This window comes from Micropterus salmoides, unplaced genomic scaffold, assembly GCF_014851395.1.
Source record: "Micropterus salmoides isolate LMB-PRFRI ecotype aquatic unplaced genomic scaffold, ASM1485139v1 Ms_hic_scaffold_14, whole genome shotgun sequence".
Taxonomy (NCBI): domain Eukaryota; kingdom Metazoa; phylum Chordata; class Actinopteri; order Centrarchiformes; family Centrarchidae; genus Micropterus; species Micropterus salmoides.
The window spans coordinates 32995933-33010936 of NW_024040485.1; the positions used below are offsets into that span (position 1 = coordinate 32995933).

The 15004-nt window shown below is 51.8% G+C and overlaps 2 protein-coding genes and 2 non-coding genes across 7 annotated transcripts; all 4 read right to left on the reverse strand.

Moving 5' to 3' along the window:
• Nucleotides 1-3299, reverse strand: LOC119902751 (tetratricopeptide repeat protein 19, mitochondrial-like). Its single transcript, XM_038719098.1, has 11 exons — nt 3107-3299; nt 2553-2707; nt 2282-2373; nt 2067-2177; nt 1943-1981; nt 1696-1752; nt 1561-1622; nt 1366-1460; nt 1077-1240; nt 441-603; nt 1-324 (listed from the first exon to the last, which is right to left on the reverse strand). The coding sequence occupies exons 1-11, from the start codon at nt 3184-3186 to the stop codon at nt 176-178; spliced, it is 1167 nt and encodes a 388-aa protein (XP_038575026.1). The 5' UTR covers nt 3187-3299; the 3' UTR covers nt 1-175.
• A 1668-nt stretch (nt 3300-4967) lies between these two features.
• On the reverse strand, nt 4968-14997 carry LOC119902750 (zinc finger protein 664-like). Of its 4 annotated transcripts, none has more exons than XM_038719095.1 (7): nt 14851-14997; nt 14565-14624; nt 11240-11324; nt 10956-11013; nt 9828-10670; nt 7929-8067; nt 4968-7849 (listed from the first exon to the last, which is right to left on the reverse strand). In XM_038719095.1, the coding sequence occupies exons 5-7, from the start codon at nt 9849-9851 to the stop codon at nt 6516-6518; spliced, it is 1497 nt and encodes a 498-aa protein (XP_038575023.1). In that variant the 5' UTR covers nt 9852-10670; nt 10956-11013; nt 11240-11324; nt 14565-14624; nt 14851-14997; the 3' UTR covers nt 4968-6515. The 4 variants fall into 4 exon arrangements, with proteins under 4 accessions (XP_038575023.1, XP_038575022.1, XP_038575025.1 ...); XM_038719094.1 differs by having other exon boundaries at nt 11428-14624; XM_038719097.1 differs by lacking the exons at nt 11240-11324; nt 14565-14624.
• Nucleotides 10793-10903, reverse strand: LOC119903050. The gene has a single exon (XR_005444411.1). It is a non-coding gene; the product is annotated as a small nucleolar RNA SNORD89 (small nucleolar RNA).
• LOC119903051 lies at nt 12053-12158 on the reverse strand. Its single transcript, XR_005444412.1, has one exon. It is a non-coding gene; the product is annotated as a small nucleolar RNA SNORD89 (small nucleolar RNA).
• Nucleotides 14998-15004: the final 7 nt, after the last annotated feature.

Here is a 15004-nt window from a genome sequence, read left to right on the forward strand (position 1 = left end):
TTCACTACAGGACAAAGAGTTTTATTTCAGACTGTTTCACACAAACACAAACATCACAGCGTGAAGGTAATCAATAGGTATATCAGGGTCTCTGTCCTGATGGGGGTCGGGGGTCACCCGGATCCAGGAGTCAGATACAGTTTGTTGTAGGCCGATGAGTTCTCAGGAGAACCGATCACTTCTTCTCCTCCTTCCTCTCCTCGCTCCTCCTCTTCTTCACCTCCTTCAGTCCCTCCTGGATCTGGTCCACAGCCTCCTGGTCTCCGGCCTGCCGAGCCAGACTCAGAGCCTCCTGGTAGAGCCGCACTGAGTCCTCCAGCTGGCCTGAAGGACCACAGAGAACATCAGACCAGGTGAGACCAGATCAAACCAGGTCAAACCAGGTCAGACTAGGTGAGACCTGGTGAGACCAGGTGAGACCAGTCATGACCTCTCCTAACCTTTGTGCAGCAGAATGCCGGCCATGTTTCCCAGCAGCACGTGCTGGTCCGGGTGTCCGGCGGAGCGGCTCAGATCCACGGCCTGCTGGACCAGCGCCAGGGCGTCGTCATGGCGACCCTGCAGATCCAAGATGGTGGCCAGGTCGCTCATCAGCACCAGAGTCTGACAGGAGACACGATGAGGTCATCATTTTAGATCACCCGTGTGTCTACCTGGGGGTGTGTCTCTACCTGGGGGGGTGTCTCTCTCCCTGGCGGGGGGTGTCTCTACCTGGGGGTGTGTGTCTCCCTGGGGGTGTGTGTCTCTCCCTGGGGGTGTGTCTCTCCCTGGGTGTGTGTCTCTACCTGGGGGTGTGTGTCTCTACCTGGGGGGGGGGTGTCTCTCTCCCTGGGGGGGTGTCTCTACCTGGGGGGGGGGTGTCTCCCTGGGGGGTGTCTCCCTGGGGGGTGTCTCTCCCTGGGGGGGTGTCTCTCCCTGGGGGGTGTCTCCCTGGGGGGGTGTCTCTCCCCCTGGGGGGGTGTCTCTCCCCCTGGGGGTGTGTCTCTACCTGGCGGGGTGTCTCCCTGGGGGGGTGTCTCTCCCTGGGGGGGTGTCTCTACCTGGGGGTGTGTCTCTCCCTGGGGGGGTGTCTCTACCTGGGGGTGTGTCTCTCCCTGCTCCTGGCGGCAGATGTTCAGGGCGTTCTGGTAGTCCTGTCCGGCCTGCTTCAGGTGCAACGTTGAAGCTCGGTATCGAGCCCGCGAGTCCAAACACAGACCGAGCAGGAGGCGGGTCTCCTTCCTCAGATCTTCCTGCTCCTCTAAGACAACAACGACAACAACAACATGTCAGTCTTAGACGCTCTGACCTGCAGCAGAGGATCAGGTTTCAGGTCTCATATCAGAGAAACACCTGAGCATCACTGCACCTGATGCCTCGGCTCACCTGTCCGCTCCTCTGCAGGGACCTCCTTCTGTTTCTCCAGTTTGGCCTCCAGGGACTCCGTACAGAACCTGAACCCGTGCTCTGCAAGCTCCGCCCTCAACACACACACACACACACACACACAGTCACTCCTCTGGCAGCTCAGAGGTCAGAGGTCAGAGGTCAGAGAGCTGAACAGGTGAGTCTGGTTCTTACTTGCTCTGCTCGGCGTAGATGGTGGCGAGCTTCAGAGACATCTCGATGACAGCGTTGTCGTCCTGGAAACAGACAGGAAGTCAGCGAAGATTGAAACAGCTGACTGAAGACACACACACACACACACACACACACCTGTGGAGTTCCTCCCGACAGCATGAAGCTCATCGCCGCCTTGAAGAGTTTCTCTGCCTGAGAGGAGGAAGACGAAGAGACGATGAAGAACACGTTAACCACACGTTGACATTAATTTCAGTTTTATTTATATAACACCAAATCACAACAACAGTTATCTCACAGCGCTTTTCATAAAGAGCAGGTCTAGACCGAACTCTGTGATGCTAAATATTAATAAGATGAGCCGTGATTGGACGGGACTCACGTGCTCCAGCTGACCCTGAACGTAGGCCAGATTCGCCATCTGAGGAAACAAAGGGGTCAAAGGTCACACAGCAGCACCTGTGAACAGCTGCAGAGGTCAGAGGTCACCGTGAGCAGGCGTTTACCAGACTGTAGGTGTAGATGATGGCCTGGTTGTTGTGGGTCTGATGAGCCAGAACCACGGCCTGATGGAGGAAACCAGAGGCGGCCTGCAGCTGCCCCCGATATATACTGAGCTGGGAGAGGACAGGGACACGTTACTACTGCAGTACTACTACTAATACTACTAATACTACTACAGTACTAATGCTGGTGCCTCTACAGTTACTGGTCTTAGTACCTTGGCCTTCTTCAGCAGCAGGATCATTTCATCCTCTTTCTGCTGGGCTTCATCTCGTTGGTCTTCATCAGTACTGCCGAACAGGGAAAAAGCTGATGGCGTGCACGCACACACACACACACACACACACACACACAGATAAAAAATAAGGAAGTCTTAAATCTGCAGATTTCTGACTGGAGTTTGGTGTAAAAGCATTAAAGTTGTAAAATAATAGATTATGCAAATGAGGGATAAAGAAGTGTTGCATGTTTTTTGTGACTCTACGTACCGACTGCCGCCCACAGCACTCTTCCTCTTCCTCCTCCTCCACTCTGTGAGCTCTGGAAAGTTGTACCAATGAACTCACAGCTGCTTACTTTTACCCAGCATGCCGAGCGCGTCCCCTGCACAGACTCCGGAGTCACACAGCCGCCGCTCTGCAGCCTGATGGTTGGATTTGACATAATTATAATAAAAAAAGAAAAGACAACGAGCCGTGAAACAGGTCAGTGAACGCAACATGGAGCCTGTAATACCAACAGCTGCCAGCAGGTGTCGCAGTTTGACCGCAACAAGCGCCTCAACTACGTCTTTAGTTCATATTATTATTATTATTATTATTATTATTATTATTATTATTAAAGGGGTTTTTGTTTAATTTAATTCAGTTTCAGCACCGTATCTATCTAGAGAGAAGATAAAATAAAACTGGAATGATTACTGACAGATCTGCAGGTCGTCTCTGGACCTGTACCGGTCTGTGACCCAGTGCCCGGTTCGGGCGGAACCCGGACCTGCACGCGGGACTCACCTGCCGTCCAGGTGAGTCTGACACAAACTGACCTTCCAGCTGAGATCTGTCTCACGTTTCCTCCTGGACACCTGAACCTGAGGACAGCGCGACGCACACAGCAGGCCGCCATCTTCACTGTTTACATCACGAGCGGAAGTCACGAGGTGTGACTCCTGACCTTCACAATAAAAGCAGCGGAAGTAAAAACGTTTATTTAGACGCTTTAGATAAATGTTTCACAAAACCAAGATAGCGGATTAAGTCTGGATATCCCAGATATCCTGAGTGGGTTTTTCCCAGTCACTCCCTGTTCTCCTGCGTGTTTCACATGTTTTCCATCAGCCTGCATTAAAACTGCAGTTTGTGCTTCTTACTAAGGTTTCATCTTTGGAGGAGACGCGCGCACATGTAAAGGAAAATGATAAAGAAAAGGAAAAGTAACTCGGGCACAGTAATAAGAAAGTGTGAGAGGCTAAAAATATCACAGCTCTTAAGTGACAGAACTGTGATGTTAGATCGTGCCTGAAAAATGAAATGTAGGCACACGCGCACTTTACAGGAGCTATAAATCATTTTCATTAGCTTTCATAATTGTATAAAACTCCCAAATTCCAGGCCCACTTCAGTACGGAGGCTATAATGTGCCGAGTCTTCGTGAAACAACAGGGAGGGGATGTTTTTCCTCCCTGGGATCATCTGCTGGGAGAGAAAACAATGATTAATACATCGTGCTACAGTCACGTGTGCTTTGCAGTGATCGCCTCTCTTTCCTCAGTGCTTCTTTTTAAATCCACATCTACTCCTGTTTTTATTTAGTTAATTTGTTCAAGTGTGTGCAGTTCAGACATCAGTTTGTAAAAGACATTCATTAGCACAGCAGGAAGTGTTGACCTGATAGACTGGCTGTCAGACTGCAGGACTGCAGCCTCAAGTTAAAAACATCATACAGTATTTTCATTGTTGCTGGTTCCTGCATTATATTATTATATTTTGAATTATCACCTGCCAGCTGAATTTTGTGTTTTCTTTTTATATGAATAAAGACATTTCCACCACAAACTGATGCAGAATATTTCTCCAGAAATCAGAAAATTAAGTGTTTAATGTTCAAAACCATCTGACAGTCCGACTCCCCACTCATGTTTCCAACAGTTACTTTTTCTATCTGTATATGTACACATATATACACACAATACCATGAGGAAAAGAAACACTTTATATACTGCCGCTCTATAAATACAATTTAATTGAATAGACAGCAGATGTTGATCAGTGGTTGTAATTATTTGCTGAGTGACACATTAAGGTCCACTGCTCCCTTCATGGTAACGTTATAATTATGAGCTACTTACTCATCAAGTCGTCTCTCTGTTTTAATAATGTCACGTGTTTCTTTCTTTACTTATTCTTAATATTATGTGCATTTTTTCATCATAAACCTTCTTTACACACGGTGAGTAACGGCCAATAAAGTACGCCGCACACGACGTTCATGGCTCTCAGCATCAGTGAATCTGTGATCGACCGCGTGGTCTCTGATCTGAATTACTTCCCCCTCCTCAGCTGGTTTGGCCTTTATGAAGCCAGGACGCTCTGATCACAGCAGGTCCAGCCTGGCTTTATCTCTTATCCTGGATTTCTAAATTCTGCTTTTGTGAAACAGGCCTCAGGTCGTCGGCGTGGCCCCGTTCCTTACTTTGGTTTCTATCCTCCCGCCCAGAAATACTTTGACTTTACTTTATACTCTTCATACGAACGTGGATTTTCTTCCAGACTTCCCCAAAGACACTAAAGGTCTGTGAAACCAAAGTCTATACACCGTGTGTTTTATTAGTTTTCTCCTTGTCGTCTTTGTAAATAAGACGTTAAAATGGCCGTTTATCCTCCAGATGATGGACAGACTGAGGACACTTTGTTCTGTACAGTGTTTTTATTGATAAACACAACGTGACCATGAGTTCACAGGTTTGATTTCACTGCAGAGCTCCTGGAACCAAAAACCATCACAAAGAATGTCGACGTGAGACCAGAGCGGACCGGGTCGCTCGCAGGTCCAACGGGTCCTTACAGCTGCGTCCGCCGACAGGTCGCATCTTAGTTTAAATGTGGCGCAGATCAGACCGAAGCGTCACACGCAGCACGCTGTCGTACGGAGGTAAACACGCACCCGGCGGGGGATTTCAGGTGGAGGAAAGAATCTGGGAGCAGGTGACGGCGAGGACGAGCAGAAAGACATCCTGGCGTCGTCGCTCACCGCCGCTCCGTGAACTCCGATCAACCCGACCTGGATCTGATCCGGACCTCTTATTCAAAACACGACCTCAGTCTGGACGCCAGATAGTCTTATTTTGTGTTCAACAACCTTGCCTCTGATTGGTTAGTGCTCCGCGTGGCGTGCACGCTACCTGTCAGGTGGAAAGAGAGTTGTGGGCCGATACTCGCTGTACAGAACCAGAAATGAGACGGACAGAAAGTTGCGAGCGTTTGTCATAAATCCGGAGACATGTGACCCAGGAGGGTTAGCGGGTAGGAGCTAACGGGGGCGAACCTCTGCGGCTACACGTTTGTGACAGCGTGCTGCGCGTGACATCACTTTCAGGCTGTGACGGTCATTCAGGCGCGCAGAGTGAACGCAGCGTCAGTGTTAGAGACTTCCTGTCGCTGCCTCTTTGATCGTCAGGACGATAACGAGTCCTTCGTGGTCAAAAAGCTACAGACGTCCTGCTGATTCAGTCGTCACGCTCTTTGTAACACCTGCCGGCCAATCAGGTCAATACGTTCCAGATCTATGACACGTGGCGCTCTGAGGTCAGAGGTGAGCCGCTGGACCGTAACGCCACCAAACCTGAAGTGCTTCACGTGTTTGTTTTAACACCGACTTTAAACCTCCCGGCGCTCTTCTTCTTCTGTGGTGTTTCTGCCTGCAGCTTCAGAACTTCTTAGTGTTTGTTCTCTTTTACATAAAAGCAGAGCGGAGAGGAGCAGGAGGAGGAGCAGGAGGAGGAGCAGGAGGAGGAGTTTAAATCATTTCTATAACAGAACAACAACAAAACCATGAAGAAGTGATCACAAAACAAAGTTTCTGTAAAGCAGCTTCAAAAACCCGAAACCGACAGAAAACTCATGTCATCGTTAGCTGAGCACCAAACCTTTCTGACACTGTGGCCCCCAGCAGCACGACTGTGGCCCCCAGCAGCACGACTGTGGCCCCCAGCAGCACGACTGTGGCCCCCAGCAGCACGAGCTGCAGCTGTTAGCAGTCAGCTCTCACTGAGACTCTGCAGGGACGTTCTGCAGCGTCTCTCTGGGTTCTGACTTAGTTCTGGACCCTCAGAGGGCCTGATGAAGATTCAACACGTGTTCAGCGCCCCCTGCGGACGCCCGACAGTAACTACCCTCCTGCATGCACCCTGCAGCGTCTGCGCTTCGCCTCTCGGGCCGACCCCGCCGTGGCCCCGCTCACTCGGCCGGCTGGTGGTCGGTGAACCTCTTCAGGTGGTAGCGCAGCACTCCTTTGGTCTTGAAGGTCTTGCCGCAGCTGCAGGCGTGCGGCCGCTCGCCCGTGTGGTCGAGCTGGTGGACCCGCAGCAGCGAGCTGGTGAAGAAGAACTCCCCGCAGGTGATGCAGTAGTGGCTCTTCTCGCCGGTGTGTTTGGACCTCTGGTGGCTCAGCAGCGAGCCCGACGTGATGAAGCTCTGGCCGCACTCCCGGCAGCTGAAGGGGCGCTCGCCGGTGTGGATCCTCTCGTGGGCCCTCCAGGAGTTGTGGTAGGAGAAGGACTTCTCGCAGTAGGAGCACTGGTACAGCTTCTCCTTGGTGTGGCTCAGCCGGTGCATCTTCAGGTAGTGGGCGATGGTGAAGCTCTTCCCGCAGTCGTCGCAGGTGAACGGCTTCTCGCCCACGTGGAACAGCGTGATGTGGGACCTCAGGTGGGACGACTGGGTGAACCTCTTCCCGCAGGTGGTGCACAGGAAGGGCCGCTCCCCGGTGTGGGTGACCATGTGAGACTTGAGGTGGGGCGACTGGGTGAACCTCTTGCCGCACTCGGTGCACTTGTAGGGCTTCAGGCCCGTGTGGGTGCGGTTGTGCAGCTTCAGGCCCTGCAGGCTGGAGAAGCACTTGCCGCACTCGGTGCAGTGGTAGTCCCTCAGGTCCTCGTGGGTCCTCTGGTGGCACCGCAGGCCGCTCAGCAGCTTGAAGCCTTTGCCGCAGGTGGGGCACTTGTGGGGCTTCCTGTTGGAGTGGGTCACCTGGTGCAGCTTCAGACTCTGGGGGTTGCTGAAGGTCTTCTTGCACTTCAGGCAGGGCAGCAGCTTCTGGCTCTTGTGGGACTTGCGGTGGAAGTTGAAGCCCTGGTAGGAGACGAACATCTTGTCGCAGACTTTGCAGTGGTAGCACTTCTCCCCCTCGTGCACCTCCAGGTGCTCGGTGAGCTCGTCCTGCTCGCTGAAGCCGTCCCCGCAGAACCAGCACTTGAAGGGTTTGGTCCCCGAGTGCGTCCGGTGGTGGGTTTTCCAGTCCCGCTTCAGGGCGAAGGTCTTCTCGCAGTAGGAGCACCGGTAGGGCTCCTTGCGGTCGTGGATCTGCTGGTGCACCACGAGGCTCATCAGGGTCGGGTAGGTCTTCCCGCACTGCCAGCACTGGTTGGGTTCCTGTCCCCGGTGGGTTCTCCGGTGAGCCTCCAGGTGAGACCTCTTGTAGAACCCTCTCTGACACTCGGAGCAGTACACCATCTTTCTGCCGGTGTTGGTCGCGTGGATCTGCCTCTGGTGGCAGAGCTGAGGGTGCTCGTCTGTAGGGGGGTCAGAGGTCAGAGGTCAGAAACCCCAGAGTTCTCTAAATCAAAAGGTCGCAAATATAAGATCTCTCACCAAGAGACAGGAAGTCCCGCCCCTCCAGCAACGCCCTGCAGTCGGTCAGTTTGACGGACAGCTTCTTGAGGACCGGATACGACTGGATCTCCACGTCGCCGTCCGGCTCCAGTTTGATCCGGACGTCTTCAGCTGCGTCCTGAAAAACAAGCAGACGGTCAGACGGGTCGTCCGCTGAACTCCAAAGAGCTCATCGCTAATATAACGCTGCGGCGAATCATCCATCAGCGGCAGAATATTAAAGTCATCGATCAGGATTCCCGCTTCGGAAATCTGAGGATTTCCTGGTTTCTTTGCTCGTCTGTGACGGTGACCTGAAAATCTTGGCGTTTGAGAACGCCACGTTGGCGTTTGAGGACGCCACGTTGGCGTTTGAGGACGCCACGTTGGGGTTTGAGGACGCCACGTTGGGGTTTGAGGACGCCACGTTGGCGTTTGAGGACGCCACGTTGGGGTTTGAGGACGCCACGTTGGCGTTTGAGGACGCCACGTTGGCGTTTGAGGACGCCACGTTGGGGTTTGAGGACGCCACGTTGGGGTTTGAGGACGCCACGTTGGGGTTTGGGCCACTAAATGTTTTCTTGGTCACACCGAACATTTCACAGGACGGTTTTCTCTATCAGTGTGCGTTTCTCCAAAACTCACTGGTGGAAGAAGGTGAATAAAAGTAAAACGGTGCATTTACTGTTGGCTACGGACCAATCACAGCGCAGGCAGCCCGCGTCTCTGTGACGTGTAGTCGGGCTACAGCGTTGGCGTGCAGCAGTCTGTTTAGTGTTAGTGCTGCTGCAGGTTTCCATCAGAATAAAGTGCTGAAGCTGCTGGAGACGCACCAGTGAAACCAGTGAAACCAGTGAAACCAGCGCAGGGGGTCAGACTGGGCTGCAGAATAACGCCACACGTCCGTGTTTGTTTAATCATCAGGTGATCAGCTGCTGATCCACACGTCTGCCAATCTATCTGGTTATTTTGCCTCCTAAAGTTGCTGGTGGAAAGTCCGACTATGTTTTGAACGGGTAACGGCGGTGCGGGTGGCGGAGTGGCGTGGAAGAGGATTACGGTAGTAATCTTTACTCATTACCATTGACAGCAACGCTGCTCTGCACGATTGCTCTAAAAGTTGCTCCGCGTATCATCAGCTTAAGAGTTCAGATCAACCTGATAAAGAAAGTTTCTCCCTGAGCCCGACCAGAGTGGAGCCGCTGGGATTTTTCCTGATTGAACTTTTAAATAAAACTAGATCGTTTCAACGTGTTGAAATCATCTCAAACAGAAGCTTAATAACTGATCCAGAGTCAGCAGCTGCAGTCTGAACAGGTCAGAATGAGCCGCAGCTGCATCCTGCTGCACTTTAATGACCAGGAGGCAGAAACCGTAACAACATTTTACAGAGTACTGGTGAAGTATTAGTACTATGACTGAAGTAAGGGATCTGAGTGCGAGTGTCAGGAACCAGGACCGCAGGCCTCCACACCAGCCCTCAGCAGGGACACAACCCCAACCGAACTCCATTCAGAATCCGGTCACTTTACAGTCTGTCCAGAGACACGCGGCAGATTAACCTTCCAGCCCCGTGACTAAAACCAGTTCTTTGGTCCGGCTCGTTCAAACCGAGCCCTGCTTCAGTCCTCACGGTCCGGCAGGCACCAACAGATCCAACTGGATCAGGGTTCTGTTGGTGCCGAACGAACCGGAGGCGGTAAAAACACCTTCAGTCATGTTCGGGTCCGGCGGGGGGGACGTGTGGACCCGGAGCAGCGGGAGGATCTTTTCTGTGCCGGTTTCTAAATGGAGTTCGGCGGCGGGCTGCGGGTTAGCTGCGTTAGCTTAGCGCCGCTAACGGCCCCGGTGTGGAGCTCTCCGGGCGGAGGAGGAACGGCGGGCGCGCGCTGCGTTTACCGGTGAAGCCGTGTCGGTGTCCATCCCGCCGGTTCCGCTGCTGGATCAACGTGTGTCCGTTAATAAACCGGACCGCTGGTCCCGAGGAGCGAACAGCTTCTTCTTCTGCGGCTGCTGCAGCCGCGCTTTCTTCTTCTGTGTTTTAATGTTGGTCACAGCTGCACCAGCGCCACCTACCGAAGAGCAGCAGCGCCGTCCCGTTACAGTGAAGGGGGGCCGCTGCCCTACAGATCCAGGACTAAGGTCTCAGCACTCTTTATTCTAGTCTGTTCATGGTGTTGTAGCTGCAGCGTTTTCTGGCCTCTTTTTTTAAATCATGTGCAACTGAGTTTATTTATAAAGATCTGAAACAGAACCAGAGAGCCTGTTGTGGTTTGGGCTCAGTCAACATGGAACCCGGACCACCTGGGGCAGACCGTGGAGACTGTAGTGGACTACACTTCCCTTCCTGGACAGCATCACCACCCAGGACCCCCAGCTGAGGACACAACAGTCTGTAAAGCACGTCACTGATCAGACTGTTGATTTATATCCATCACTTAAAGTTCTGCTGTTCAGGACTCCAGGAGCCCTGATCTGGTCCTCCGAGCAGCAGGTGGTCTTGCTGCAGCCTGGCAGACCCTGTGAAACTGAAGGTTCCTCTCACGCTTAACAGAACAAACATCAGGTCCAGTTTACGTCTTTATTGAAAAGCAACATGAGCGACTGATTTACAGGAAAATTCAGATACACAAACTTTCCTCTGCACAACAGTTCAGCTCGCGTCCAGCTGCAGGTTCCGGCCCGTCCGGCGTGAAACCGCTCGTCACCAGAGCCCGACGGCGAGGGCTCGTCCTCCAGCGCCTGTGAAAGGAGGAGACACGTCAGCGTCACCAGTTCACACTCCGCCCACTGCAAACCAGAAGCCACAAAGATCCAGATCAGGTCACCGCGGTCTGACCGCCTGCTCAGGTGACCTCCAGCCAGCTGGGATCAGATGAACGCTTCGGTCGGTCTTTGTCACGGCGCCCGGCTCTGAGAACAAACTGCCTGGCCGGGCGCTACAATTCGGCCTTTTGTTCACATCATCTCCCAGCTGACTTTAGCCCCGCCCACTCTGACAGGATGCTGGTTCAGATGTTCACTCACCGCCGCGTTGGAGCCCTGACCTCAGCGGCGACATCAGCTTCATCTCCAGCCGGTCGTCCTGTCAGAGCCAATCAGAGAGCAGAGTGAAGCAACAGGTAGACCCTGATCAGCCGGTCCTCTATAAACCCTCAGAGCCAGGATCAGAATACGCTTCAGTCCGGTTTTGTCACGCCCCCCCCTCTGTGAACAGACTGCTGGGGGGGCTACAGTCGGCCTTTCGTTTAATCACTTCCTGGCAGGTAAACCAGTCCACACACACCTGGACTCTGTTTAGTGGATCTTACCTTTGACCCCGAGCTGAAGGGCGGCAGAGCCAGATCACACAGGTCCTGGTCCACTTCTGGCCTGCAGGACTGGTTCTTGTTGGACCTGGAAAAGGACAGAGACCGGTCAGTTAGTCCTGCTTCTTACAAACGCAGGTTCTGGGTTTTCTGGATAACTAAATCAGATAGGTGACGTCACAGAGTCTCACCTGGACCACGTGTTCACCTGAGACGGGTTCAGCACCAGCAGAACCCGTCTTCCCTCCGGGTTCATTCAGCAGTGGCGCCGCTACCAAAATTTCATCCCATCATTTCTGTCTACGTCTCGCTGTGCAGCGACACGCCGCCAGCTTCCTCTCATGGTGCAGAGGACCTGACCGCTGTTCTCAGGGCAGGAGAGCGAGCGGTCAGGCTGCAGTAAATGTACAGTGACGGTCAGTTAATAGAAGCCCGTTTCCTGCCGGCGGTTAGCGGCAGCTAACGTCTGAGCGGGAAGCTAGCGGCTCATTAGCTGCTCTGTAACTTCAGCTGCGTTTAAAGTGAAGTTAACGAGCAGCAGCTCCCGACTTCCTGCTCCTCCAGAGATCAGCTGCACATCCACACCTCCAGTTTACAGGCCGTTTGATGCCGTGACCACGAGTGACGCCAACGAGGAGTTCTGTTTGAGTTTTAATGAGCGAATTAAATGAGGCGGCGTTCCTCGTGCTGCCCGTTCAAACTGATAAAGGCAGAAGCTGTAAAGACAAACAGTCGAGTCTGTGACGGGTCATGCGAAACGCGTTCCCAACAGGAAACAGAATCAGCTGCCCGAGTCGGTCAGGTGACCTCCAGCCAGCTGGGATCAGATGAACGCTTCGGTCGGTCTTTGTCACGGCGCCCGGCTCTGAGAACAAACTGCCTGGCGCTACAATTCGGCCTTTTGTTCACATCATCTCCCAGCTGGCGTTAGCCCCGCCCACTCTGACAGGATGCTGGTTCAGAGACTTTGGATATCTACTCTAAGCCATAGTCAGACGTCTAAACCAGACCGCTGCACGAAGCAGTGAAGAGCCTGACTATCTGAGAGGACCGCAGTGAATTCTGGGTAAAACACACTGAGACACTTTTCAAAAACAAAAAAAGGCAGATTGAGGCGCAGCCAGCCGCTCGGTGCAGGTTCCCCTCGGGGGGGAAGCAGTGTAATAGTTAAGGACATTTGACTTGGAACATTTAGTGGAGCGGTAGAAATGCTTCATTTGTTAAATAATGACCGTTAACCTTAAGGTGCGGAGCGTCAGGAAAGAGCCAACAACACGGTACAAGACGCCACGAAGAAATGTTTAAGAGGAAATCTCCTGAAACGGGAGGCGGCAGTACTTCAGCTGCTCCCTGGGTCAACGATGAACCGTCCTCACTGGGGGACATTCACAGCAGGTCACTGTGGCCCCTAAAAACTTAACAGGAGCCACTTCCCTTTTCTCAGGAATCCTGAGGGACACTTCACGACCTTCCAACATAATTTAACGCTGCTGCGCCACTTTGAGCTTTAACTGCTTCAGTCAGATTCAGCTTTAAGGGGGGAATTTAAATCCATTTATAACCGTTTTAGCGCCTTTGTGTTCCCGGTTGTAACCTCACCTGAAAATTGAGGCACTGACCAGCTTTCTCCGTTACCTACAACAGCCTGTCGAGACCTGCTGTTTGTGTGACGGGCTGCTCGGACTTCCTGCCAAAATCCATCGCCTGACATTTGCGACGACGTTTAGACGCGCAACATTACTGCAACTCATGTTAAACAGTCAGAGTTGTGTTTTAGTTGATCATTTCAAATATATGCAAAAAGAAATCAAGTAAACAAAACAAAGTGATCAGATTAAATAGTTACAGCTAAGGACTTTAAACTGTCAGTGTCCATTACATATTTGAAAATGAGTTGGGGGGGGGGGGACCAAACTTATTTAATCCCATATCCACTAATCAAGAGCTTACAAATAATCAACCCGCCGTGTTCCAGATAATGTTAGTTTGCCAGCTGACATATTCTCAGGTATGTAGAGGGTGAAACCTTACTGCCAGAAGCCACTAAAAAAACCACACAACGCACCTTTAACTTACGTTTATCTTTAGATAGATGGAGGCTGTAAAACTAAACACTTTGATCGACCACTGTGTAAACATCATATTCAACCGGGCCAGAAGGGAACAGAGCTGGAGAATAAACGTCGGCAGCGCAGCACAGACGTTTGCGATCAACGGCTGCCGTCTGCTTCGGAAAGCTGATCCGTGTACATTATTATCACAATAACTTCTGTTTTACATCCATTTTACTGAACAGATTGGCACAAAGGCATCCCGGCTCCACCTGACTGCTACAGGGGCCCCGACACACAACGAGGAGGAGGAGGAGCTAAGATAAATGATCATCATATTAAGTATATTGTTAATATTAAACTGTTAGTTTGATATCATCTCGTTACTATATTCATTATAGTAGTTCAGTATTTAGCTCACTCTGATAATATTAATTCCAGCTGTTTGTTTGGAGTCTTTTTTATTCATTAACTTTGTGCAAGAAAATGTTCTACGTGGTGGTTGGTCCCTTTATTTTAAGTAGCCTACCAGCTCCTCACTAATCATAACTGTTTACTGTAGCACGTCATGTCCTGCTCCATCCAGGCTGAGATGATCTGTTCACAAAAAGTGACGCTGATGAGAAGAAGTTGAACGTATTTCATTAAGAGGCACAGATGTAGCTAAACAGCCAGCTAACGTTAGCCAGACGCCGCGGCTTATATTTTCCCCCCCGTTGTCTTCAGTCTCACCGCTTCACCCGCTGGCGGCGCCTCTTGTTTGAGTAACAGGGCTGTTCAGTCCGACCATGTTTACAACGATTAGCACTGGGGGCCCGGCGTGGTGGAAGGTTACGGTCGGTTGTAAGTCAGTTTTCCGCGTCGCACAGACCTGTATCAGTGTGAAAGGCTCACGCGGCAGATCCCTGCGCCCAACGTTAGACAAAATAACGCGCTACGTCCTGCTGTCTAGTAATTTTGGCTATGCAACATAAACACGTTCACCAACGCGTCGGACAAACAGGACGTTCACATTGACAGAGAGATCTACAAAATTTAATGCCTTGTTAAAAACGAGTGTAAGACTTTTTAATGGCCTTAATTTTCACAAAATTTCCTCTTAAGACTTTAAGACCCCGCGGACGTGTCCGGTGGTTACCATGGCAACACAATCCTAGACCAAAGTTAGCCCGGGGGTCAGGTGTCTCGTCGTTGTGGTCTAAACTCTAAAGTCTTTATTTTATGAACCTTGCATTAGACGAGTCTAGCACTGGAGACCGTCCCAGATGTTCACTCACCGCCGCGTTGGAGCCCTGACCTCAGCGGCGACATCACAGCTTCATCTCCAGCCGGTCGTCCTGTCAGAGCCAATCAGAGAGCAGAGTGAAGCAACAGGTAGACCCTGATCAGCCGGTCCTCTATAAACCCTCAGAGCCAGGATCAGAATACGCTTCAGTCCGGTTTTGTCACGGCCCCCCCTCTGTGAACAGACTGCTGGGGGGGCTTCAGTCGGCCTTTCGTTTCATCACTTCCTGGCAGGTAAACCAGTCCACACACACCTGGACTCTGTTTAGTGGATCTTACCTTTGACCCCGAGCTGAGGGGCGGCAGAGCCAGATCACACAGGTCCTGGTTCACTTCTGGCCTGCAGGACTGGTTCTTGTTGGACCTGGAAAAGGACAGAGACCGGTCAGTTAGTCCTGCTTCTTACAAACGCAGGTTCTGGGTTTTCTGGATA